General features: G+C 42.2%; 2 protein-coding genes across 3 annotated transcripts; both read left to right on the top strand.

The window, feature by feature from the left end:
- Positions 1 to 462: 462 nt before the first annotated feature.
- LOC118716707 (spermatogenesis-associated protein 31D1) lies at positions 463 to 3,413 on the top strand. The gene is made up of 2 exons (XM_036434257.2): positions 463 to 500; positions 785 to 3,413. The coding sequence occupies exons 1-2, from the start codon at positions 478 to 480 to the stop codon at positions 3,411 to 3,413; spliced, it is 2,652 nt and encodes an 883-aa protein (XP_036290150.2). The 5' UTR covers positions 463 to 477.
- A 6,165-nt stretch (positions 3,414 to 9,578) lies between these two features.
- On the top strand, positions 9,579 to 17,512 carry LOC118716749 (spermatogenesis-associated protein 31D1-like). Of its 2 annotated transcripts, XM_036434282.2 has the most exons (5): positions 9,579 to 9,719; positions 12,095 to 12,140; positions 12,728 to 12,788; positions 13,376 to 13,527; positions 13,974 to 17,512. In XM_036434282.2, exons 1-5 carry the CDS (start codon positions 9,579 to 9,581, stop codon positions 17,300 to 17,302), a joined length of 3,729 nt encoding a protein of 1,242 aa, XP_036290175.1. In that variant the 3' UTR covers positions 17,303 to 17,512. The 2 variants fall into 2 exon arrangements, 1 of the variants encoding a protein (XP_036290175.1); XR_006741339.1 differs by lacking the exons at positions 9,579 to 9,719; positions 12,095 to 12,140; positions 13,376 to 13,527 and having other exon boundaries at positions 12,726 to 12,788; positions 13,974 to 14,093.
- Positions 17,513 to 27,098: the final 9,586 nt, after the last annotated feature.

Here is a 27,098-nt window from a genome sequence, read left to right as displayed (position 1 = left end):
TCAGAGGAGAGGCTCTTGGGAAGATAGTCAGAAACTGAGACACATCTCAGATTTCCTGCTCTGCTGTCACTGGGTATGAAGCAGTGATGGGTCTGGGGAATGGGTGTTGAGCAGTAGATGTTCAGAATCAGCACTTTTGTTTCCTGACTTTGTGAAAGTACTTTACTTCAGGATGATCACATTCCTCTTTGATGTAACCACTATCCTCTATGCTTCACACAGTGGTTTTTAGCATCAAATGAAATGATGTATGTGAAAGTACTTTACAAATGAAGCAACATTCACATGGGAACCTTTTTAATATTATCAATAACCATTTGACCTCACTGATTCTGGGGGCTTTCAGAGTTATATGCCAATGGTGTCCCATAAAGGGACTCCTCTATAATAGTTCTGCTTCCCCTTTCACCATGTATTATCTACTCTCCTGGTTTCCCAGGTTGGAGATACTACCAGAGGGAAGAAGAAGAAAAAAAGATGCTGCTTTCTGTCCTTAAAAGGTGACTAGTCTTTCTCCTTTTTTCCCTGATCCCTCTTTAGAATGTTCTATGCAAATTCAGGCATTCAGTGCAGCCCTCTGTAGTCATGGGAGGGGGTTGCCACAGGAATGGGAATTTGAGTGAAGGCCTTGGGGTAAGTGCTATTGAGTGCATCGTGAAGTCATGGATTGGGGCAATGTGAAGGGGTAGCAGTCTTCAGATGCCCCACCCTCCAATCAGGCCAGTAGGTCCTCCTTTGCTTATCCTGGTCCTAGCTGCAACTTTGTACCTCCTGTCTCCTGCAGCCCCCTGGGCAAGCATCATGATTCCACCAGCTTTCGTCAGCTGTTATGTCCAGACCCCTCCTGTGAGGTGTGTAATGATGCAACTGCTGAGATGGATCAGCTGCTCTTCTCAGAGACCTTGCAAGGTGCTACTCCCTCTGTGTCCTCTTTGGCTTCTGCAGCTCCTGTGACTGAGTCATTGTTCACTCTGTCCCCTGCCTTCTCAGCAGTCCCTCCAGGAGAGCCAATACCACCTCCTCTGTCTGAGCCTTTCCCACCACCCCTCTCCAATCTCTCTCCTAACCCAATAACCCCCTTAAGTGATTTTGCATCATCATCACCACCAGATCACTCTCTGCCATCAGAGCCTTTGCCTCCTCTCAAATCTAAACTGACAGTGGATGATTCCCCGTTCCAAACCCTCGCCTTTCCCTCTCTCCCACCACATGAAACTCAGAGCTCGAATACTTTTCTGACCCTGAATACCATCGTTATTGATGCCTCCATTACCCAAGACATCAACCCCTTCCCAGATTTGGGCCTGACTTCGAATGCCACAGCATCAGTGACTTATCATGGCCCACCAATCATGTCTGTTTCACCACCACCACCACCACCACACTTCAGTTTAACTGTGACTCAACCTAAATCCATTCACATCTCTTCCAAGCCTGCTCTAGAGAACTCTACTCCAGACAGCACTGAGGCATTGTCTACTTATGTCCCTCAAGGCACTGACCATACAAAACTGTCAATTTCACACTTTTTCTGTCAGAAAGCTTGTGTCAGAGACCCATTGCTGTTCACCTTGGCACAAGATGATTTCAGTCAAGTTCAGGATATGGGATATGACTCTGAGAAAGACCTAAACACCGACATAATGAGTCTGTCAGGAGCAAATTCATTGATGTCAGGGCAGAATATAAGGCAGAGACAACCAGAAAATGTCTCAAGAGCACAGTTGAGCAAGAAATCTGAGGAAAACAATGAGGGTCAGCTCCCTGCAACTGTGCATAGTCCATGGCATGCTATCCATCAGACATTTTCTGGGCAATACCACAACAAAATAAAACAGAGATGTTTGGCACTATCAGCGGGTGGGGAAAACTGCCTTAACACCTGCAATGAGCTTCCTTTCCTTGAGTGCAGTGAACAGCAGAAACTGGAAGCCCACATTACCAAGTTTCATTTGAGGAGGATGTGGGCCCTTCTAGCCAAAGTCCTAAAATCCATAAAAATCTTTAAATTGAGGGGTACTTCTTCCCATTCCCTGTCTGATTCCAAATCTTCCTCTTCAACCAATCTGATTTCTGAGAGGGATTCCAAATCTAGGAGCTTCCAGCCTGTTAGAAAAATCTCTAAAACCCTGAATCAGCCTCACCCTGTCACCTCACTTATGGGCAAGGAAGGACAGATGACCCTTAGACAAGCACCCCTTAATATTGCCCATGGGCTGGCAGGGGAGGTTCAGAGAATTCAGGTTGCCCTACAGACTCTTCTGCCTGTTACAAACAGCATCACTGGCAAAGAAAGTGAGAGACATACTCCAAGAGCCAACATTTGTCCCCCAAAGCTGTCCATAAGGCAAGGTGGGGATGGACATGGACCAAAGAATCAAAGAGTAAATTCCAGTCACGGCAAAAGGATGAAGAAATCAGAACCTGTCTCCATGCCCAACGTGTCCAGGGCTGAGGAGCTTGATGCTCTTCAACCCAAAATGAATGACATCTTGACAACCAGCAAGCTGGGAATTTCTCAAAGGTTAAATGTGAATGAGAGTAAAGGAGTAACTACTGTGACAACTAAAAGCCTCCCAGGGAAAACATCAGTTTTCCAAGATCTTAAATCAGCAAACCCTCAGAATCAACTATCTGAGACAAAATGGAAGCTCGAGAACAGGAAGCAGAGCCAGGCCCAAGGCCAACACACTCATGTGTCCTATGCCTCAGACAGCTTGACTAACAAAGCCTCCCTGATTCAGGTTCAGGGTGTCTCCAGTGTGGACAAGTCTCCCCAGACCCCATTACAGAAGGCACAGTCTCTTCCTGAAAGTCTGTTCAGAAATCAAATAAGCCGCTTTTTTCAATGGCTTCATCCTGAGATAAAATGCCAAGAGCAAGAATACTCTCAGGAAAAGGGCAGCCCCCTATCATCTACACAGAGCAGAGGCCCAGTTAAAAGTAAAGTAGACACTGGGAGTTTTCTAGAGGAGAAACTAGGGCATGCAGTAGATATCAGCTGCCCTCAAGAGCCCCTTCCCTCTGCAGTGAAGACTGAGAATGGTCAGCAGAAGGCAGCAGTGTGTGCCCCAGCAGAGCCTGTCCAGGGGCATCCTTTCAACTGCAGGACTCCCTCCTTTAAAGAGACAGATACCAAGTCCGATGGCCAAGAAGCTGTCTTCGGAGACAAGGACAGACTCTCCCAGAAAGTTTTGGCATTTAAGGACAAGCTATTCAATCAGAAGCAGCCCCAATCTGTGCCCTGGAGGAGGACTGTACCTCATCCAAGCCCTACCTGCAGGCCTGCAGCTGCCCGGGGGCCTCCTGCTCTCACCACTGCTGGAGGTGTAGTAGAGATCAATGTCTACTATGCAGACAGCAACCACCTCTACAGAATTTCCAGGGAAAGAAGATTTCCCACCCCCAAATAATTTTTCCTTGTGGTGATTGCTGATTTGCCCTAATAAATGTTTCACTAATAATAGTGATTTTTGTGTACTGGGATGGGGGCACAGATTTGGTGTGTTTCAGAGCTTCTGTTTAGGGAAAGGAGGGATTTAGTTCAGCTCTTGCTGATTGCTTTCTTTGGGTTCAAAGTGACCAGCCCCCTTTAGCCCTTTTTGAAAAATAGATATCTTGTATCTCCCCTCACCCCCCACCCCACCGCCCCTAAAAATCCTATTCCCTCTCTGATGAAATTTAAGGAGATGGGCTCTCTCTCTTACCTTTTAGCTTAGCTTTAATAAACATATATGGGAGCCCATATCTTTCTCCTAGAATATGCTTAATATTCCTTAAATAGCATACAATACAGGCCTTCTGTATATGAAGATGATCAAGGACAGGTATGTGCTTTTAGAAAATATCAGTGAAGAAGAGACAGTGGCTTAAGCATTATTTACTAAGTTAGTGATGAGTGAACACTGAATGGGAGTGTTGGGGGGCGTTATGGCTGAAGAAGATCCTGGGATGGTTGGGGAAGGGTTTAGGAACAGCATAGATCTGTTTAAAGATCTGTCTCATGGGTCACGTTAATGTGTTGGCGAAGTGTACTTTAACCTTGACACTCAAGTATGCCTTCTGGAAAGTCACCTTGGGGAAGTCATTCCTGCCCCTGGGTCTTCAGCACGTGGGATTGGCAATTTCCTTTCCTTCTTTCCTTTTCTTTTCTTTTTTTTTTTTTCTCTGAGCAGAAACATTACTCAGCTATCTGTGGGAGAGATGTTAACCAGGCAGCCACCTATCTCCCTAGGTAAAATAAAGCTGAAAGTAAGGAAAATATGCATTAGACTAAGCGAGAAAGTAAGATCAAATGAAGAAAGGGTGACCTTGTTGGTGGAACAAAGGTGATACCTGTCTTGTTCCCTAGCTTCCTCAAACTGACCTCAGCTCCACCTACCGTGGCAGATCAGAGCTCTGCACGGTCGGTTTGCGCTGTTTCACACCAAAAGGCATGGGTTCTCTTTTGAGCACTAAAACAGTATTTGCAGGGATGTCATCCTGTGATTGGTGATGGTGAAATTTGTTCCTTCCATCATGGTTGATGGAAATATGTAAGGCCTTGCCCTTTGTGGGTGTACATGTCGTTTATCAGGAGGGAGGTGTCACCTTTGATATTCATGGCTTTAGGGGAGTTATAATATCTCCCGGAACACCAATAGCTCATGAACCAGAGGTGAGTTCTCAACTATGAACCAGGGTTACTGATACATGGGGGCTCACCTTGAACCTCCATGGGATACTCGCTATAGCCAAACCTGCACATATACCTATCCATGCTATAGAGGTAGGCAGGCAAGTCAACTCCACTGGTTCATACTAAAACACAAAAATGGAATGAGTTTCCTAGTGAGCACTTGAGATACTTTGTCCAATAAGTATTATGAGTCCTGAGTGTCTGGAAAAAACACATGCATACACACACAAAAAAAAACAACAAAAAAAGTAGTTGTGTACCATAATCCTCTCTCACTACCATACTTGTATCTTTTATACAGAATTTATGCTATTGACAATGTAAAAACCTTGGGGTCACCAAAACGCAGATTTGTAAAGGTGGTGAGAGGGGTGAAAAGGTGAAATGAAGAGGTGATCAGGCAGTGAGCACTCTAACATCCATGTGGATCAAGCAGCCAATAACCCAGCTTCCCATTCCCTTCATCATCTTAGGGTCCTTTACTTCTGTTCCAGTGCAGTTACTGCCACACTGTAGGGCAGGAACACCTTTGGCATATGGAATATAGTCTGACCTTAAACTCCTATCCTTCCAAATTATATGCCCCTTATTAATTTTTCAACTCCAGGTCATATTTCCACTTATCCCTAGGCAATTCACGAAGCTCTTGTTTCCTCCCTTACCAAGGTAGACTTGATGGCTAACAGGTAACCAACTTTTAAACACTCCTCTATAAATGGGCCACTTCCAGTCTTCTTTAGTTCTTCCTGTCTGTCATAATTTGAAGTTGTGTTTTTTTCCAGAAATGTCTTTGTATAAGTAACTGACCATTATTGGATTAAATCTTTTCATCGATTCTACTAGTGCCCCAGAACTATCTATAAGTCATTAATTATTCAAATAACTATCCCTTGTTAGTAACATGTGAATAAAGCAAATGGAGCTTAGGTCCCTGTTTCCTTAATCTGTTCTCTCTCCAAAGCTACTAAAGTCTATTTCAAATCTCTTTTACTTTCCTCAAGCTGAGTCCATCTCCACTGGCTCAACAGATGAGCTAGAAGACATGAAACGGGAACTTTTCAACCAAACACTTCAAAAAGCACCTTCACATTCTTCCTTTTTCCTTCCTGTTGCATGAAAAGAAGTTTACTCCTAACCTCAAAGGAACGTAATTCCTGAAATTACCTTTTTGAGAGAGAGAGCTAAATTCCTGTCTTAATAGACGGATGCATCCTTGCCAAGTACCCTTTTGCCCCTCCCTCTCCTTATGAGGCATTTAACATCTCTTATTTTTAAAAAGCTTGTTACAGAAATACATAAACATGTATCAGAGCAGATATAACAATGTATCTTCCCATGTACACACAACCCAACTTTCACAATTATGAACTGGCATGTATAATAAATAAATCCCACTTTTACAATAAAAATGAAAAGCCCATTGAAACATCCTGCCATCTGCCTCTCAGACATATTCCATGTGCCCATGTCAAAGCTCTCACATTTCTTTGATATTTATCATGTGTGGAACACATGTATGCACCACAGATGTAAATAGCATTGGTGAGGGAAAAGCATTGAGTTGTAAAGGTTTTAGTAATCAGTTCTGTTCTGCCTTTAAATCAACCCTAAAGAGTCATTTGAGTTCTCTCAACCCCATTCAAGACGTCATCTTACAGAGCAATCCTATGCACAATATTGCTGTTCCCTCACCACACAGTGACTACACTGACATGCTAAAAGTACAGAAGTAGGAAACTAAATGTTGAGTTGGCATCACTATATGTGTTTTCAAATATTTAGAAGAAATATTTTCCTGTCACATTTAAAATAAGATACTGTGTTTTGAGTTAAACAGTCGATCAAACATATGTGTTTATCTATTCTCACTTCTACATTCCATTAAAAGTAAAAGATTAGATGTTCAATATCATTAGCCATCAGGGAATGCAAATCAAAAGCACTATAACATAGCACTTCACACACAAAAAGATGGCTAATATCAAAAAGTCAAACGTTAAGTGTTGGTGAGCATGTGTAGAAAGTAGAACCCTCATACATTGTTGAGAATAAAAATGGTGTAGCCATTTTGGAAAACATTCTGGTACTTTTTCAAAATGTTAAATATAGAGTTTACATATGACCCAGCAATTCCACTTCTAAACATATACTCAAGAGAACTGTAAACATATGTCCACACAAGAACTTATAAAGGAATGTTCATAGCAGTGTTATTCATAACTAGTGACCCGGTACATGAAATTTGTACACATTAAAAGGGGATTAGTTAGAGGAAATAATTTAATATTGTTATTTGCCCTTTCTCTGTAATAGAAATGTCAGAGATTAAAGAAAATTAGTAAAATATATATATGAAAACCTTCCTCCTGTCAGGGTTTGGGGCTCACCACGGGACTCAGAGTCAAGTCCCCACCCACCCATGTGCACCTCAAAATTGCATGAGACCCAGACCTGGCCACTTCCTTTCTTCTCCCCCCCACCTCCCCTCAGTTGGGCTATATCCAGACCTGGCCAGTCCCACCCTTGTCAAGCCCTGCTGGGCAGAGGGCGTAGCCTCAGGTCCCCTGGCCCAGTGCCAAGATGGGGGGTGTGGATTGAAGTCCCCCATCAAGCCCCACCAGGTGGGGAACAAGGTCTGAGATCCCCTGTCAAGCCCTGCTGGGTGGGGGGCACAGCCTGAGGACTCCTGTCAAGCCCAGCCAGGCAGAGGGGCAAAGCCTCAGGTCCCCTGGTCCAGTGCTGGAGCAGGGGGTATGGCCTGAAGAACCCTGTCAAACCCCACTTGGTGGGGCGCATGGCCTGAGGTCCCTCGGCCTGGAGCTGGGATCGGGGGAGCAGCCTAAGGTCCCCTAGCCCAGCACCAGGATGGGAAGTACACCTTGAGGTCCCCTGTCAAGCCCTGCCAGGTGGGGAGTGTGACCTGAGGTGCCCTGTCAAGCCCCTCTGGGTGGGGGCCCTGGTGCCAAGGCAAGAGGTGTGACCTGAGGTCCTCCAGCCTGACACCAGGGCAGGTCCTGTAAAGCCTGAGGTCCCTGTATAGCCCTGCCAGGTGGGGGGCATGGCCTAAGGTCCCCTGCAAAGCCCCATGGGATGGGGGAGGGCATAGCCTCAGGTCCCTGCTGTCCATCTTGTGGTAGCCATCTTGTGTCCACATGGGGATGGCCTTATTGTGTGATGCAGTGATTATCAATTTGCATATTACCTCTTTATTATATAGGATGTCCTTTGGGGTTTTGTTTGCCAAGAAACTCCTCTATTACAAGATTCAGTCTAGATTCATATACTGCATTTAGTTATCATGTGCCTTTAGTCTCCTTTAATCTGAAGCCTTTCCTTTTTGTGACAAGGTCCTTTTTGAAGAATATATTCTATGTGCCATTTTTATAACTACTTCTCACCTGGAAATTTCTTGGTGAGCTGACCCTGTTTATCATTAGGATGTTTTTATAGTTGTGAGTCCTAATGATCCTAGAAGCAGCCAGAACCAGACTTGATATAAAAAAAACACCAGAGATGCAAAGATGTTGAGGGATTTTTCTTAACGGAGACACCTCTGTCAGATAAGGGAAGATATGGGAGGGGAAGGAGAAGGCTTGAAGTTTGCCTTCCTTTTGGTGTGGACAATGGCAAACTGTGGATGCAGTAGAAGACAAGCAAAGAAAGGAGCTGTCACTACGGGTAAAACTTCCTCATAGGGAGAGAAAGCACTGTGTGTCTGGGGTCAAGACTGATTCTCCAAGACTCAGCCAGGGAACATAGGCAAGTAAAGTAAGGAAGTGACACAGTAGGCTTCATTTAAGAAATTTATATCTAAAGAATGAAGCTGAAGAGTTATTATTAAATGATTAGCTGGCATAAAGAGATGAAATAAATACATATACACCACCAACAAAAAAACATATTATTGTTTTAAAAGGTATCGAGATGCCAATAGGGATTTTGGTAAAAAGTAAGAAAGTAGAGTGAGAAAAAAACCCCCATAAACTTTTCATGGAAGAAGTAACCATAGGTGTGAATCAAGAAACACAAAACTGTGTTTCTAATGGATTGTGCTCTTTAAAAGTTATGCTAAAGAAAAGCCCATTCTCTAAGTCAAGATGAGTTTAGTCCTGTGGGTTGTGGGCCAGTACAGCTGCTCTTTAAAATGAAATTAAAGTATTACAGGGAGAGAAGGGATTTCACAGAGAGAAGAAAGAGGGAAGAACAGAGAGGGGTAATGTATGGCTGGAAGGGGCTGAATAGCCTAAAAGAGATACTGGAAGAAAAATTATTTGCCCTGTCTGTCTCTCTTTCTCTCTGACTCATCGTTTTTGTTCATTGCTACAGGCTACTCTGTTCTTTCATATTTTCAGTGAATGTGGATTCTTTAGAGAGATAGGAGGGTGGGGCTGCTGATGAATAGATCTCAGGTTTCATTTAAGTAAAAGTACATTATATAAAAGAAGAAGCTGCCATTGAAGACAGAGTAGATCTTGGACGTGTAAATCCCTGGGCTCAGCAGACTTTGAAAGCCCATATGGGTCCAAAATGAGATCACCAAGCATTAAAGGGTCTCAGGGACTACCTGGGTAACAGGAAGAATAAACAGAAAAGTTAATTAAGGTAAACATAAGATACGGTGAATGGGTCGAGTTGGAAGTTAGGTTATAGCTATGCAAAGGGACCTGTAGGAATGGATAGATCTGCTGGGAAGGATGATAGGGGTGGGTTGTGAGTTCACCTTCCTTTAGTTGTCCCCTCCCCCACCCTCAGAACCTCCAGTGTCTGTGCTGAAGCTCTGTGATGTGTGTGGGCCTGGAATTCTGGTCAAGAATGTGCTCTCAACGTCCAGCTGCCTGAGGCAGCAAAGAACTTTCAAAGATGCAAACCACCTTCTGTGTCTGAGCAGCCTTACTGTAACATGGCTGTAGTCCTGCTCAACTTCCTAGTGATTCCCATCTTTGCCTTCCTGTGTGGGGTGGGGTTCCTTCTGCTGTCTCTTTATCACCTAAAGAAGGATCCATCTTTCCCAGTATTTTGGAAACAGAGAGACATCAATCAGGTAAATATTAAATTTATAAATAATAAATCATTCCAAATACATGCCTTTAATATAATAAAATTTTCTAAGTACTGCTTTAGCTGCATATTACAACCTTTAATTTGTATTCCTATTTTCACTTAGTTTAAAATTCTTTTTTTTCTTTTGAGACTTTTCCCTTCACCCATGTGGTTGTAGTATGTTGTTCAATCTCTAAACATTTTAGGATTTCTAGTTGTTTATATGTAATGGCTTTCTAGTTTTAATTCCTTTATTTGTCTGAAAACATTCTTTGTGAAATATTCTTTGTGTGACTTCTTTTATATCTGTTATAGTGCATTTTATGGCACAGAATGTGGTGTATCTTGTAGAATGTTTCATGTGTGAATTCTGTTGTTGAAGTTTTTATAAATATTGATGAGATCAAGTTGATTGACAGTGTTGTTTAGGTCAACTAAATCCTTTCTGATTTCCTGCCTGCTGATTCTATTCTTTTCTAGTAGAGGGGTGTTGAATTCCTCAATAATAGCAGCAGATTCATCTATTTCTATTTGCAGTTCTACCTCACATATATGTGAATTTTTACCTCACATATTTTGATACTTTGTTTTTAGAGGTTAAGGGTTATTGTGACATCTTGGGGAATTGACCCCTTTGTTGTTATGTAATGCCTATCCATGTATGATAATCCCCAAGTCTATCACATCTGAATGGGATCTGCTTGGTTTATTCAAACTGCTTTTTCTTGATTTTAACATGACTTGTAATTTTTTGTTGGAAGCCAAACATGACGTATTGGGTAATAAGAACTGGAGTAAATAAACCATCAGCATGAAGTTTTATGTGATCTGTGAAGGTGTTGACTGTGTTTAATATTTATTGTAGCTCTATATGTAAGAATCTTCAAATTATTTATTTTTTAAAAAAATGTTGTTTCCAGTGATGTCTTTAGGTTTCCCCAAGTCTCCTCCTTCAATAGAGCCTGTGCCTACCTGTTCTTTCAGTGTGATACCCTTACTATTCTGGAGCTCTGTTTATGTGGTAGTAAGGTCTTGGGGAGTGCATATGATTAAATCTTAGGCCTTTGGTGCACTTGTGTCCCTGGCTTGTGATGTCTACAAGTGTTTATAATGTTTTTTCTTTTTCTTTTCACTCTATTGATGTGACAAGAAAGCTCGAGAAAGCTACAATTGAGTAATTTTCCTTCCCCCATGTAAGATAAGGCTCTGGTAGTCTTTTTGCCAACTGAGGCAGCTTCTGTGATGGATATCACTCAGGGAATATTTCAAAAATGGTTACCTTTCACCTTATTTCACACCTTGAAAACACATGAGAGTTTTTTCATTGTGAGACCCTAATGGAGTTCTTGTGGGTAAAATCCATAAATAGTTGAGGGCCCCCCTATGTATCCTCCAGCAATTTGTCAATGTGTCTTTTAAGTGTTCCTCCCAGTTTATGGCCCCGGTTGCTTCTGCTCTATATAAGTGGATCTTGACTATGATTTTCTGAATTCACTATCTATGAAAAGTTTGGGTACTGCTTTGCCCTTTGATCTCGATTCTCTGGTGACTCCACAAAAAGTAATTGCTTTTCCATTTTTTCAGGTTTTTTTCTTGTTTAAACTAGACAGATGTCTTTACATATAAGCACTTTAAATATCAGATGTGGAACCATACATTTCCCCCCAAAGAATGATTCTTTATTTTCCTGTTAGTCTTCTCACATTTATAAATGAGTTTGTTTGGGTTAGAGAACCACTTCAAATGGGAAGTCTGAAGAGAGAATAGAGAACATCACGCTTCTAGGGGAAGATACTGAGCAGGACTAGTGGTGCAGGGAAGATTAATATTTCACAAACCACCTGGGTGTGGTGGCATGTTGCTGGATAAAATCTCAATATAGTATATCTAGCTCTAGATTGTGTTATTTAGAGAGTTTGGGATCTTTGCACTTCATCATGAGTCATATTCCCATGTCAGTTGTCACTGGACCAAGCCTTCCTTTCTATTGAGCTGATCAGGAGAACAGTGCTTAGGTTCTGAGTGCCTCTAGGTGACGCTGGAGCCAGAGTTCTGTCCCAGGTTATAGGTTCCTAGCTGAGGGAGCATAGATGAAATGCTGGCCTCAGATTTTATGTCCTCCTTAAGCAGAGAACTTCTGACTGAGAATTCTAAGAATGAACCTCATAGATACAATCCTCCTCTGAGTTTTTCAAAGAAGAAAAAAAAATTGAAAATATTTATCCCCCTTAAAAATTAATAAAAGATAAAAATGCAAATTACATTAATTGAAATAGAGAGTTGAATTAATTCTTGGATCATAACTGTCTCAGTTTCCAATGGAGAGGAGTGAAAGGGATGTATCATAGCTCCTCATTCTTTTCTTTTTGTTCTCAGCATCAGGGCAAAGCCAAGAGGTGGAAAAAAGGTGGTAGACAGAAAGGTAAGGTTCTGCCTATTTTATGTGAGATCTCCTTTCTGTATTTTCCTTGAGGTCCTAGGGCCATGGTCTTTTAGGATGTCATCTAGATACAGTCCCTCTCAGAAAGCAGAGCCTTCAGAGGAGAGGCTCATGAGAAGACACTCAGAACCTGAGAGACTTCTTAGATTCCCTGCTCTATAATTCATGGGTATGAAGCAGTGATGGACCTGGGCAATGGGTATTGCCCATAGGTGGCCATGTGAGATGTCGAGAGCCAGACTACTGACTACTAATTTTAAAAACAACTAGTTTTCTGGAACTGAAATTACCCTTTGAGATAACCACTGACCAATGCTCCTCGAAGTTTTTTTTTTTTTTTTTTTTTTTTTAATATAATATGAGATAATATATGTGAAAGCCCTTTGTGAATGAGAAAACAATATACATCTGAGCTTTGTTATTATTACTGAACATGTGACCTTGAATCCTAATTTTTGGGGATCTCCAAATCCAATTTACCAAGGGTAAATTTACCTTTCAAGAACATTCTAAATAGCCTCCTATAAGATTTCTTTGTTTCTACCTTCATCACTTTCCTGGTTTCTCAGGTTGGAAAACTTACCGGAGCGAAGTGGAGGAGGCAAGGAAGATGCTTTCTCTTCTGCAAAGGTGACTAAACTTTATTGCTTTGATTCTGCAATCCTCTTTTTAGCAATGTCTAATGCTCTTTAGCAGAGTTTCAGACTTTTTAGTAAAATCTAGGGCTTCAGTGAAGTCTGGGTTTGACAAGGGAAATCATCAAAATCAGAATGTGAAAACCTTTGGGAAAGGAGTACAAGTTATATTGTGAGATCAAGGAAGTATTGAAACTGAAAGGATAGTATACAGTGTGAACCTTACCTGTGCCAGACCTGACAAAATCTGATATGTTTGTTCTGGTCCTGGCAATAGTTTTATTTATTTATTTATTTATTTATTTATTTATTTATTTATCTACCTGTTTGTTTGCTTGTTTGTTTTATTTCAGCGAGGAAGGGAGAGAAGAGAGAGAGATAGAAACATCAATTATGAGAGAGAATCATTGATTGGCTGCCTCCTGCACACCCCCTACTGGGGATCAAGCCTGCAACCTGGGCAAGTGCCCTTGACGGGAGGGAATTGAACCCAGGATCCTTCAGTTTGCAGGCTGACGCTCTATCCATTGAGCCAAACCAGCTAGAGTCTGGCAATAATTTTGTACCTCCTTTCTTTTGCAGCTGCCAGGGCCATCATCATGATATCCAATTTCATCAATTATTATGTCCAGAACCCTCCTGTGAGGAATGTAATAATGCAACTGCTGAGGTCAACCAGCCGCTGTTCCCAGAGGACTTGGAAGATGCTACTCCTTTGGCTTCCACAGTTTCTGGTACTGAGTCATCATACTCTCTCTCTCTGCCTTCTCAGTAGTCCCTCTAAGAGACCCAATCCTTACTCCTCTGCCTAAGCCTTTCCACCACCACTTCATATTTTCTCCCCTAATCCAATGACCCCATAGTTGACTTTGTTTCACTTACTCCTCTGCCTAAGCCTTTCCACCACCACTTCATATTTTCTCCCCTAATCCAATGACCCCATAGTTGACTTTGTTTCACCTTCACTATTGTGTTACTTTCTGCCACTAGACCTTTTCCTACTTTAGAATCAATATTCCCAGTGGACCATTTCCTACCCAAACCCCTGCCTTACCCGTCTCCCACCACATGACAATCAGAGAGTGGATCCTATTCTCTAATAAGAATCTATTTTGTCTCTGAATACCATCTTCTCAAGTAATCCCATCCTTACCCAAGATATCAATCAACTTCTTAACAGGTTTGTCACAGTCAACGAATCCCACTGATTCATTTGCTTGTCAACACATCCCACCAGTGCTGCCTACTTCACCACTACCAGACTGCCCTTCCACTGTGAGTCAATCAAAATCAATTTTCCCCTCACTGAAGCCTGTTACAGAAAACTTGTCTCCACATAGTACTGGTGGATTGTCCACTCATCAACCAACAATCAGAGACACTGAGAATTCGAATTTGTCAATATCAGACAATTCCTGTTGGCAGGATTATGCCAAGAACATGTTTCTCCCCACATTATCATGTTCTGATTTTCAGCAAGAGCATTTTTTTCTCCATCTACCAGAGACTGGTCTCTGGGGAGACTCTGTTTCAAAGCACATGGAGGCCAGTAGCCATTCTTTCCTTGGCCTTAATGTCCAGGCACTCCTGGAGAGACAAATACAAAAGAGAAAGGCGTTGCAGATATTAGAGAAGGAAGAAAATAAGCAGGAACCATTTTCAAAACAAATTTGGTCAGAATACCAACAGTCATCTTTAGGGAATTCATTCCAACTACTTGATGTACAGAACACCATAGTCCCCCAAACTGGCTGGAACATTGAAGACAAACTAGAGCAGCTGCACAATAGCCAGGCCCTATTTTATGCCAAGACACTGGAAGAAAATTTGCAGCAGAAATATAGCCAGCTCTTCTGGGGTCTTCCTTCTTTGCACAGTGAGTCCCTAGTAGCTACTTTCATGGTTACCAGTAGTAGTTCCCCACTAGATAGTCGCTTTGTCTTATTCAATGGAATGTGTAATGCTTCCTTAATCAAAATGCAGCATCAAGGATCTCCATTTCCTCATTTCCATTTCCTTCCCCTAAATGTAGATCCTCAACATTTGCCTCAAATTAAGCCCCAAACACAATATTTCACTCAGGTCCAACCCCAGCCCCACTTTCAATCCCAACTTGCAATCCTACCATCTTCTTCATCCCAGATTAGGGATTGTGGAGTGTCTTTTAATAGATCTCAGAATGAGTCAGACTCTAATATTTTAAATGAAAATGAACACCTGGAATGCCATATATTGCAGAATCAACAGGAAAGTTTGCAGGGTTTAGTCCCTATTTTCCAAAACCCTCAAGATGCCACTTGTCCTCAAGCTCCCAATCATCCAATGGTCAGCCAGTCATCCCATGCCTATGTACCAGTCTCCATGCTTCCTGGCCACTTTCATACCACCAATGAACCTCAGGAACAACTGCAGCTCTATGCTCCGAGTAGGGTAATCCCATTCCAATGCCATCATGCCTATAGGAATCAAGAGCCTCTAGAACTGATAGTACCTCAGTGTAAATTAACAGAATCCTCTCTGCAGAAAGATGGGCATGCTCACTTACAACTCTCTGAGCTCCAGGGAGAATGTAGCAAGTCTCTAGGCAAGAATGAATTGTGTTTCCCAGGACATTTATGTGAAGGGGTTCCACAAAACTTTCAACTAAGGGAGGACATAAAGAGGAATCTTGGGTATATCCTAGAAAAGAGTCCAGAAGACAGCCCACAAAGGGTCTCAGATTGCTACTTAGTAAACCGTCTGAGGGTGGCCTCAGAGACAAAAAATAACTGTGTGTGTCACTCGGGTCACTTAGGAAATAAATTATTAACTGTCTCAAGGAAGGGCATAAACCAGAATAAAGTTAAAGCCATTCTTAGATTACATTTGAGCAAGAAGTCTTTGCAGATCACTGAGGGTAGAATCCCTATAAGTGTGTGTCATTCATGGATGGCTGAGAACAACACATGGTCTCCTTATGGGAATTCCCACACTAGTAAGAAAATTACAAATTCAAAAAATACAATGTCTGGTAGAGTCTTCTGTCAGATTACCACTCCAGAGCTTTCTTTTCTTGATCCCAACACTCGGCAAGTGCTTGAAGCCCATATTATAAGGTTTCATATGAATCAGAGATGGGGCCTCCCACTAAAGGTTATTCAGTCCATAAAATTCTATACAGCAAGAGAAGGTAAAACATGGCCTCTTCCCCAATTTGACTGTACCCCTTCAGCCATGCATATTTCTAACGAAGCTTCCGAAGCTGAGGTTTTCAAGCCCGTTGAAGGAAGCTCCAAAACTTTTCAGGGAAACAAGTTGAGAATAAATTCAGTTGGTATCCTGGAGTCTCCTCTCCCAGCTTTCCCACATGCAAGCTGGGAAGGACAGGGGATCGTGAAAACATCACATGCTGGTATGGAACATAAGCTTGCAGAGAATGTCCAGAAAACCGTGTGTGGCAGGCAGACTTTTCACCCCCTCATGTACCACATCATAGACAAAGGGAGACAGAGTGAGATTGTACTGAACAACAGATACTGTCCAAATGTGCCGAGGAAGTTAGCTGGAGCTGGATATGAGCCCAGGGGTGAGAATGTGAGTTCCTGTGATAGAGCAAAATTGATTCAGGGCCAAAAGGCAGTGGCGGAAAATTTAAAATATTTTCCCATCTCCACAATGTTCAGTGAGCCATGTGCAATGAAATCACAACCTTGTGACATCTTGACAGCTCAGGAGTTGGGAGTCTCCCAAATGATAAATCTCAATATGAGTAAAGAAGAATTTCCCCTGACCACTGAGTGTCCCTCACCAAAAATAGTAAATCTCCCAAATTCTAAACTATCAAACCTGCAAAAACAGCTCATTGATGAGTTAAAACTTAAATTGAAGAGCAGGGAGCAACGCCGCACTCAAGGCTGTCCCACTGACATGCCCCTTACTTCAGATAGCTTTCCTTCCCCAGCCTCACCGACTCTGCCCCAGAGCATCTCCAATGGGCACATGGGTGCGTCCAAGGGGCCTCATGTCCACTTTGAGGTCAGCACAGAGCTCAGGCAGGACTCCTGGGTCCCTAAGAATGTATTACAGAAGTGCCAAGATATCAAGTTACCACCAGCGACTAAGAAAGTGAAAACTTTGGATTCCAAAGCAGAAGAACAGAGAAGTGAGGATTCAAGTGTACGGACATCTAAAGCTAAAAAGAAGAGCCACCTTGTTGAAGACAGAGAATTAGAGGGCACTTTCCAAAATGAACAGCTTCCTCCTGATAGTTACTTCAAAAAAAAGAGGAGAGAATTTACTCAGTGGGTCAATTTCAAAAGAAAAAGTAAAGAGCCGGAAACTTGCCAGCGAAAAACTAACGTCATGCCAGCCTTTGCACAGGAACATGACTTAGCTGAAAGCGCAACTATCTTTTTGGATTGTGGGTTTCCTGAAGCTCATGAGCTCGTGACAACCATTGAAAAAATCCTAGAGGAAAAAGTGGCAAATAATCCTGAATTTCAGGCCTTCCATTTAAGTCAACAGAAGTAGGAACTGCAGGCCTACGAAGAGCCTGACAAGAGACATCCCTCCAACTATGGGGGGCTCTCTCTGACTCACTACCAAGAAGAATGTGCAAGTGCCAAATGCTGTAACCAAGAATCTGTCACTAAGCAGAGTTTTATTGCAAGTGTTACAAAGAACAGAGTCAGGATTGGACATCCTTGGAAAGTTGTAGCCTTCAAGGACTACTGTGCCAGAGTCAACATCCTTCCCCTAACTCTCAGTAGCCCATCCAAGACCCACCAGCATGCATCACTTAATGCCAGGTCCCTCCAGCCTCTCTCCCCCCTGATGAAGACACTGCACTCAGAGATTGACTTTTCTTTTCAAACAGAAAACATTTCTCCAGCACTCTCCAACATCACCAAGGAAAAAAAAATTCTTTAAAGAAATCATTTGGTCCTTGTTGAGAAAGCCTCACAATTTTCATGACAACAAAGTCTCTGATGAAAATAATCTTTCTTTCAAAATACCCAAAGATATTGATCCTGCTCAATAAATGTTTCTTTTAACGGAGTAGGGTGTCTTCTGTGTATTGCACTGGGTCTTGGGTTTTTCATATCCATGGACTTGTGCTTAGAAAAATGAAGGAGTCATTTCAGTTCTAACTGATTTTCTCTTTTTGTTTCTAAAAGATGATCAGTCCCTTGTAGGGAGTCGAGGTGGCCTCCGTTTTATCCTGGGATCCTTTATTTGACCCTCCTCATATTTCCTGTAGTTAAAAACACTATTTTCTCATAGAGAGTACAAAATGTTTACTCTAACACCTTTCAGGCACTTCCAAAATGAGAAAAACCGTAAAGTCCAGAACTTGGCTTATACTGTCTTTTTATTTGCTCCCTCACATATAGCTAGAATCATCCCTTGTTACCTCCCAAAAGTTTTGGAATTGGAAGTGGGAAAGGAAGGGTGTTTAGGAGCAGAAGGTGGTGGTAGGGAGAAATCTTCCTTTTAGGTCTCTTGGTGAAGAATAAATGTCACCTGTTCCTAAGAGCTCTTCTCTCCCTCATAAACTTTGGGGTGATAGGTTATGTTCCCACCGCTAAATGTATTCTAATGAAAATGTGTAGCAGTTCACCAATTCCCATTCCTCTTCACTTACTGGAACAGAAGGGAGGAAAGAACTTGCATTTATGAAAAGAACCAGAGATAGGAATAATTTCCTGAAAATAGTGGCTAACTTTTATTTATATGTAAGAGTGGTCACCAGGAAGCCACCCAGAATTTGGGAGAAAGAGAGACAAATAGTAATGAAAATTAATGGTGGAGTGAGTGGGAAAGAAGAAAAGAATGAGGAGAAAAATAGCATTACAACTCATGACCCTATTCTGGCTTTCCATTCCACCAAACATTATCTTATCTTCAGCGAACCTCTTGGAGACTAGCCAGGGCTTGGTAGAGCACAATGATACAATTTTAGCATAAAAAATACGTGGAATAATCACTGAGTATGAAAACAGTATCTCCAAGGATGTTGGGAGGCTGCCCTCCCTCCTACTTGGTGCCTACCTTACCAGCCAGATTATATGTTACACCAAGGTTCTAGAAATTTAGGGTTGTTTTAGTTAACTCTTGCTATACAATGTATATTTCAAAATTTAGTGCTTTAAAATACACATATTTATCATCTCACTGGTTTTGTGGGTTAGGAATGTTGAACCAGCCTACCTGGATTCTCTGCTTCAGAGAAGTCTCTCAAATGTTGCAATTACAGTGACAGCTGGGCTGGGGTTTCACCTGAAGGCTCAACTGGAGAAGGACTCACTTGTGTGCTCACTTTTGTAGCTGTTGCTGGGATTCAGTTCCTTAAGGCCCATTGGATTGAGGTACTCAATTCCTTGCTGGCTGTTGGCTATCGTTGGCTATAGTCCTCAGTTCCTTGTCATGCAGGCCACTCCAATATGGCAGTTTGCTTCAGCAAAGCCAAGAGAGAGTCTGCTATAAAGACAGAAGTTACAATATTTTATTAAGACATCCTATCATTTTATCCTGAGATCCAGAAGCAAGGAAATAAGCCTATACATAAGGGGAAGGGTAATTTACTCACGGTGTGAATTAGGTATACATATAATCAGAATCTTCTTAGAAGTCTTCCTAACACAAGGTTTTCTTCCTGGATACCACACTAAGTTCACCCAAGCACAAGTGGCCAAAGTTGCCAAGTGGATCCTCATCCTCAACTATACCAATACCATCAAAGTCAAAACTGTTTAATTGCTAGAGATAGTGGTTGCTGGTAAAAAAAAACATCAAAGAATTGGAACTTCCAAAGAAAGAGGAATAGGTGGTAAAGGTATTATGGCATCATCATGAATGGTAAAACAAAAGAAGCCCTTAGTACCACCAGACTCATCATAGACAATATTCAGACTTAGGAGAGAGGAAAAATAAGGTTCATCCTGGCTCCACTACAGTCTCTTCACTTTTCCCTGGCTCCCAGACCATAAGCCTAAAGATGCACCCTTCAGTTCTTGTAGAGGTATCCTGTTTGTGAAAGTACCTCAAGAGCAAGCAAACCATACAGGTTACAATATTTAATTTCTGTTCTTCTTAGTATAGTTAATATAGCACATATATTATTTCATATTTAATTCTTACAAATTGACCATAAGAGAAAATGAGTCATCCAACAGATAGAAAAGTCAGTACTGTATCAGGGAACTCAGACCATGTATGTCCCATTGTAGAATGTTTTCCATGTACTCATGGCCCAAGGATTTTGAATCAACAAAGATGTGGTGGCTTAAGGCTTGAGATACTTGGTTTGGAATCATATAACCAACCAGAGAAACACTGAATGAGGTCATGAGAATGAACTTGCACACTCAGAATATCTAGAAAGTGACCTGTCCAAATGAAGTGGCAGCACTGTCCAGGAGTGATCCCAAACCCTTGTTCTGCTTCTAGGACGTTTTTCCGTTTTCTCAGACATTTTTCCTATGGGAAAGCAGGACCATTATAGGAAGCAGGAAAGTATGTTAGTTGAGAAAATGATTGGAGAGATGAGGATCAATTTCTCTAGAATAACATTTCATGTGCTTTGTGCCCACACTCTTGGATTAGTGTTATATATTTTTTTTGGGGGGGTATCATTTACATGATATAGTGTGGCACCTGAAGGATTGTCACTAACATTCAATGGGAATGCACTACCACATTTTTTACAATCTGATGCTCACACCCTGATGGACTGGTACCTTCACCTGGACTGGAGGTAGGACCTTGGACCCCAGATTTATGTATTGAGAATATCTCTGGTGCCAGGTGGTGCCCAAGAAAATAAGATTCCTTGAGGCAGCCTTCAGAGAGATTAACACTGAAAACTATGCTCCATTCTGTAGTCTCAGTGAAAAAGCCCAGATTATGAACCCTTTTTTTGAATCCCTTTTTCTAGAACCTCCATTGGCCCTGAATAGGTGTGTGTATTACGCTATTTTCCTTGGGGCACAAGGACATAGTTTTTGTTAGGGAGACCACTGTGGAGACTGTCTTCTTGTCTCCCTCAAGAGACATAGGGTCTGTTCCTTCCTTCCTTGAGGGGGACTGGGTGTTCATAAAAGAAACATTATTATGCAAGTTTAGCGGTGCTTCACTGTGGGACAGAGGTTAGGCTGACAATGACAAGAGTGCGTAATTTTCCTGTGCAGGGATTCTTGTCCAGCTTTAGGCCATTTTCATTTGAGGCAGGACATTTTACCAAGGTACCGATGTTCCTACTCTCTGCCAGAGGGGACTCTGAAGGAATAAAAATTAACTTTCCTCTTTTGTCTTACAGGAAGTTCTGGGCTTCTGGTCTCTGGGATTATTAATGCCTACCATGTTTCCTGACCCAAACAGAAGTTGTGAGGCACCTATTGTACAGTCCTGTGCAAACTCTCATATGAGAGGAACATTTAGCTGGTGTTCCCAGGATAGAAAAGATAGGGGTTCACACAGTTATTGGGTTGAAATAAGGATAGTTGCCTAAAGGTAGCAGTGGCTCCAATAATTTGAGAATCCTATCTAATAAAAGAGTAATATGCAAATTGATCATCACTCCAACACATAAGATGGCCACCCCATACGATCAAAGATGGCAGCCCCATATGGACACAAGATGGCTGCCACAAGATGGCTGGCACGGGATAGCAGTTGGGAGGGACCAGGCCTGCAAGGAAGGGCAGTTGGGGGCAATCAGGCCTGCAGGGGAGGATAGTTAGGGGTGACCAGGTGGCAGGGGAGGGCAGGTAGGGGCAATTGGGCCCACAGGGGAGCAGTTAGGCATCCGATCAGGCTGGCAGGGGAGTGGTTAGGGGGCAATCAGGCAGGCAGAAGTGGTTGGGGCAATCAGGCAGGCGAGCGGTTGGGAGCCAGCAGTCCTGGATTGTAAGAGGGATGTCAGACTTCCCTCAAGAGGTCCCAGATTTGAGAGAGTGCAGGCTGGGCTGAGGGACATCACTGGGCCTCTAGTAGGGATATAAAAATAGGTTCCTTAAGATGGGTTCTGTGTGAAACCCATGTGAAAGTTCTTTTGCACACAGCACAATTTTTTAGGGGCTGAAATGATGTTTGCTGAGATAACTAATCATCAAGTCCTATTATTTTGGGAACTGTAGTAATACATTGCATTGCAGACAGTTGGCATAGAGACAGTGCAGCCATTGGCCTTTTAATAGGCTAAATGGCTTTGGACATTGAACATCACAGTAACAATTGTGATGGACTTAAGAGCCTCTGCTCTTGCAAAAAAAAAAAAAAAAAAAAAAAAAAAAAAGGACTCATTTCATAAGTCTGAGAGTAAGGTTGGCCTCTGGAAGGACCGTTCATATTTTGGCTCAATTATGCCATCAAGATTCAATTTTTATCCCCCTTTTTTGGCCCTATACTCTGGAATGGCTTCATTATGAGACTTTCTGTCTGGAAACATCCTCCAAGCTGCTAAAAATAGGTTGTCTCTCACTAGTTTCTTCTAAAGTTCCATTGTGCCTAGTTGTTTCCAATTGGGTCACATGCCCTTTTCTGACCAATCAGTATTGCTAAAAACATGGGGCAATTTTTTGGCCAAGTCTTAGTTACATATTCATCCTTAAAAGAACATTGTTGCCCAGTCAGTATAGTTCAGGGGTTGAGCATCAACCCATGTACCAAGAGGTCATCAGTTCAGTTTCTCCTCAGGATACATGCCTTGGTTGCAGGCTCGATCCACAGTAGGAGATGTGTGGGAGGCAGCTGATCAATATTTCTCTCTTATTGATATTTATATCTCTCATTTCCCCTTTCTCTTCCACAAAATAAATAAAAAGGTATTTTTTTTTTAAAAAAGGAACAGAATTATTAGAACCCCTCCCCTTGCACATAGACTGATACTGAGAAAGGGATTAGTTTTCCGGAGGGCAACAGGAAGATTATTTCCAGAAGGTGAGTGAATGCTGGGTGTCAAAACAAGAAAAACAACACAGATGTCTATTATAGCCCTTTCTCTCACTGTCCCATTTCTGACTTGTCCAAAGTCATGACATTGTACCTCAATTCCAGTTCAGTTATGGCCATATCTTAGAACTTATCACCAGCAACCCTTCTGACTTCTGAAATATAGTCTCTTATCCTTTCTTTCAGCTTATGCCCTCAGAGTGTCAATTTCTCAACTTATTCAAGAACTACAAACCAGTTTATACTTCTCCCTGTCCATTTGACAATCTTTTGTCTTCATTTCCTCCTCCAAGAAAAAGCTTTATGATCCATCACTTAACCCCAACTAGTTCTACACTAAACAGCCCACCCCAGTCTACTTTCATCTCTCCTGCCTGGAAAAAACCCAACTCTGCTTTTTTTTTTTTAGACCTGCTTTCTACTAAGGGGCTGACTCCCTTAAGTATGTTGATGTCATTATAAATCTACATTGTAGTCACTGGTTAGCTCCAACATGCCTGAAAAGAATCCATTCCTTCCTTCCGTGTTTAATATGTCCTAGGCAGTCTTCTAAGCACTTGGGACACAGGAATGAAGGAAACAAAGTTCCCTGTCATGGAAGAGCTGGGAACTATTTCACTTTCCTACAACTTCAACCTCACACATTGAACATTATGTGCTGGACCACCGCAGGTGAATGAGTGATCAGCAGATGGGAACTTTTCATTAGAAAAACGTAAAACAGCAAAATGAAAAACAACCCATAAACCTCCATCCTCTCATCTCTTTTTTTTCCTATTATACTGAAAGTTTTCCCTGGATATTTTCCTGGACCTACCCAAGCTAGGATATATCCGTGGTTGCCCATTCACACCGCTTCCCACATTGTGTGGAATATTTGGCTTAATTACAGGTGACCCTTCAATAACGAGGGCTTGAACTACATGGGTCCATTTATAATTGGATTTTTTTTTTTTCCAATTTACTTGCTCAGTTCTAGTCATCACAGTTCAATGGACCCTGGCAAGATAAAAAAACAAAACAAAAACGCGTTGTTCAAGGTTCAACTGGCAGTTGTGAATCTGCGAGTTCACGGTTACTACGCAGATTTTCGACTGTGCAGGTGGTCGGCACCCCAACTCCAGCGTGTTTCCGAGTCAACTGTGTCTACCTTCTGAGGGGACAGAGACTTACCTTTTACCTCATCACAAATCATCACAGCGCGGAGCACCTCGTGGGGCCCAGAAACCTCTGGGCTAGGAGCTGGAATTCTGCAAGGGGAGCTCCGCCCATCGTGCCTTGGGGGCGGGGCCACGTCCGGCTGTGAGGCTGTGGCTTCAGGCGCTGAGACCATGACTCTGGCATCTGACTCCTATTTTCGTTGTTTCTGGAAGATGAGAGCTAAACTTGAACTCAGAGACAGGGTGTCAAGAAGGCGTGGGGCTCCAGCAAGACTCCTCCCCATCCTGCCAGCCCTCAATCTTGCTTTTCATCCCCAACCGCTGGGCCTCGCGGGCTCTCCTTCCCTGCACACTGGGGAGGAGGCTGAGGCCGCAGAAGACGTTCAAAGGCCTGGGGTAAGGGCTCTGCCAGCCGGACGAGGCCTTCCTTCAAGGTAAAGCCTGCTCCAAGCTCCAGGGAGGAGGTAAGAGCCATAAATATAGGGACAGTATTGACGGTGAGGGCTTCACCTTGTACTGGCGGCCTGGCCTTGCGAAGAAACCTCAGCCTGAGGTCTCATCTGCTGTGCGGAGACACTGCTGCGCCGTGATGGGGCTGCTCTGAGAACTGGAATGAACCCGCACAGGCCCATGCTAAGGGGTGAGCTGGGCGCCCTGATGCAGTTAGCTCCTGGGCTTTGCCAGCCCCTAGTGAGCCCCGAGCCCAGCCATGCAAGTGCATGCCCCATCAGGCCTGGGAGTGGCCCGTTTCCAGTCCACGCTCCTAATGAAGAATGCAAGAAGGCGTCATCTCTGATTCCCTGCAGGACCTGCGGCCTCTCGGGTGGTTTTCCGAGGATCCAACAAGGGAGTTACCTCCCCTGGGAATCCGGTAAGAAAGGTACCAGGGAACACCAGGAAAATGTACATCAAAGCATTCGTGTCACTGGACGGAAAGGTAAACGCAGGTCGGTTTGTGGAGCCCTGGAAGATCCCGGGCAGCAGGAAGGAGCCTCTCCAGCCAACAGGCCTGCAGGCTTTCTCTGGGGCAGAAGATCTCAGGTAACAGCCTGCACTGCAGTTAAAGATACGTTTATGCGTTTCCTGAGGGCCTACTGTGTGTCCAGGTTCTTTGTTAATTAGGAACTCGCACCATGTTGATCTTAGGAAGAGGTACAGGAAAATCTTTTGTGTGACTTTCCAAGTAGAAAATATGTAGCAAGTTTGAAAGATATGGAAATGTAGAAAAACCTCATAAATTTTTACATTTAAAACATGCTTTTTTATTTTATTTTATTTTTTATTGATTATAGTATACATAATTATCCTCATCCCCCCATTCTCATCCCAAACCCCTCCCTACAAAAACATGCTAATTTTTTAATGTATCTCTTTCCAGATTTTACATGTCTTTTTTTTCTTTCATTGTTCAAATAATATGTTGTTTAAAGGAAAAACACTATCATGAATATTTCATGTTATTATCAAGTTTCATTAATAATTTAAAATGATAGCCTATTACGTGATAGAATATTAAATTTTATTTTTTTGTTGACATCTGGATAGCTTCTAACCAATGTGGTTAGGTACCCACCCATGAGGTTATCTATTTCAGCACTAGATTTTCCCGAGTTTCAAGCTTGTGAAACCAACTGCTTGTCAGTCAAACAGCCTCAGTGTAAAATCTTCCAATGGAAGCCATCATTTTATTTTACCTCCAAAGTTCTCTTTCACTTATATTCCCACTTTCAATCAGTAGCACCTGGACAGCCAAGCAAGAAACATAAAATTCACTTTACATTCTTCCTTATTAATTTTTCCCATTGCTAGTCATCTATTACATGGACGAACTGGAAAATGTGATGGGAGAGAAATCCTAGCATCACAGTCCACTACATTCCCCTCAAATATGTAAGAAGGTCATGAGCCATATTTTTAATTATCAATTTTAATTATGATACTAATACATGGTCACATTCTGTGAGTCAAAATGAAAACATGTCTAGTAAAGTTGAATTTCCATTCCAAAACAAAAACATGTAATTTCACATAAAATCTTCAATTTCTTCATTTATTTTCTTTCTATTAATATCAGTATAGATTCTTGGTTTTCTAGCTGATTCACTTCAATATGTTACTAACAATATTTCACAGATTTAATTAGTTACTTCAGTCTGACTTCTGCATTTTTTTGATTTATCTGTGTAAGTTCTTATTTTCTGACACAAAAAGATTTTTCAGACTAATTGTATGCCTTTCAGCCCTGGGAAAATTTCAACAATTTCTCCAAGTAGCCCTAATTCCTTTAATGGAGAATGGCATTTAGAATTGAAGATCAGGGTGTTGAATGTATTAAGTTTTTAAAAATATACACATATTTTTTATTTCAGAGAGGAAGGGATGAAGGGAGAAAGAGATAGAAACATCAATGATGATAATCATTGATCGGTTGCCTTCTGCATCTGCACGGGGGCTCAGTCCTGCAACGTGGGCATGTGTCCTAGATGGGAATCAAACCCTGGACCCCTCAATCTACAGGCCAGTGCTCTACCCACTGAGGAAAACTGGCTAGGACATTTAAAAAATATATTTTTATTGATTTTAGAGAAGAAGGGAGAGGGAGAGAGAGAGAGAGAGAAATCAATGACGAGAGAGAATCATTGATAAGCTGCCTCCTGCTTAGAGATTGAGCCTGCAACCTGGGCATATGCTCTGACTGGGAATGGAACTATGACTTCTTGGTTCATAGGTGGACACTCAACCACTGAGCCACCAGGACTGGGCAGATGTACTGATTATTATTAGGATGTTGCTGCTTCTAGGCCATCTCAGTGAGTGAACACAGTTAGGAAATGTGTATGTATATGCAAATAGACATCCACACATTTAAATATTGACTTATTTTTATATATATGCTGAAAATCATGGATTTAAATTAGTGCCTCCATTTGCAATCCAACACCACTGGGTTCATTCTAATTTTCTCTCTTCCCATGTATGTAACATCTTTCTCCAACAATGAGGAATGTGGTTTCATTATTTCCAATATATTTACTTGCTCAGTCATTTCTGTATGTGAGCAATCTCTCATAACCACTGTCCCCTCTATGTATGGATGTCTTCTTCTACCACTTGTGCTGAGAAATCCACGTTTAGAAGTTATGTTAGGAAGCACCAGCACTCTGTACTAGGCAACCCTTCTATGCTATGCCCTTTTCACCCTGCTTGGGTTCTGA

This window comes from Pipistrellus kuhlii, unplaced genomic scaffold, assembly GCF_014108245.1.
Source record: "Pipistrellus kuhlii isolate mPipKuh1 unplaced genomic scaffold, mPipKuh1.p scaffold_m20_p_12, whole genome shotgun sequence".
NCBI lineage: Eukaryota > Metazoa > Chordata > Mammalia > Chiroptera > Vespertilionidae > Pipistrellus > Pipistrellus kuhlii.
Note: the sequence above shows the minus strand (reverse complement) of the source record. Positions and strands in the feature narration are given on the sequence as shown.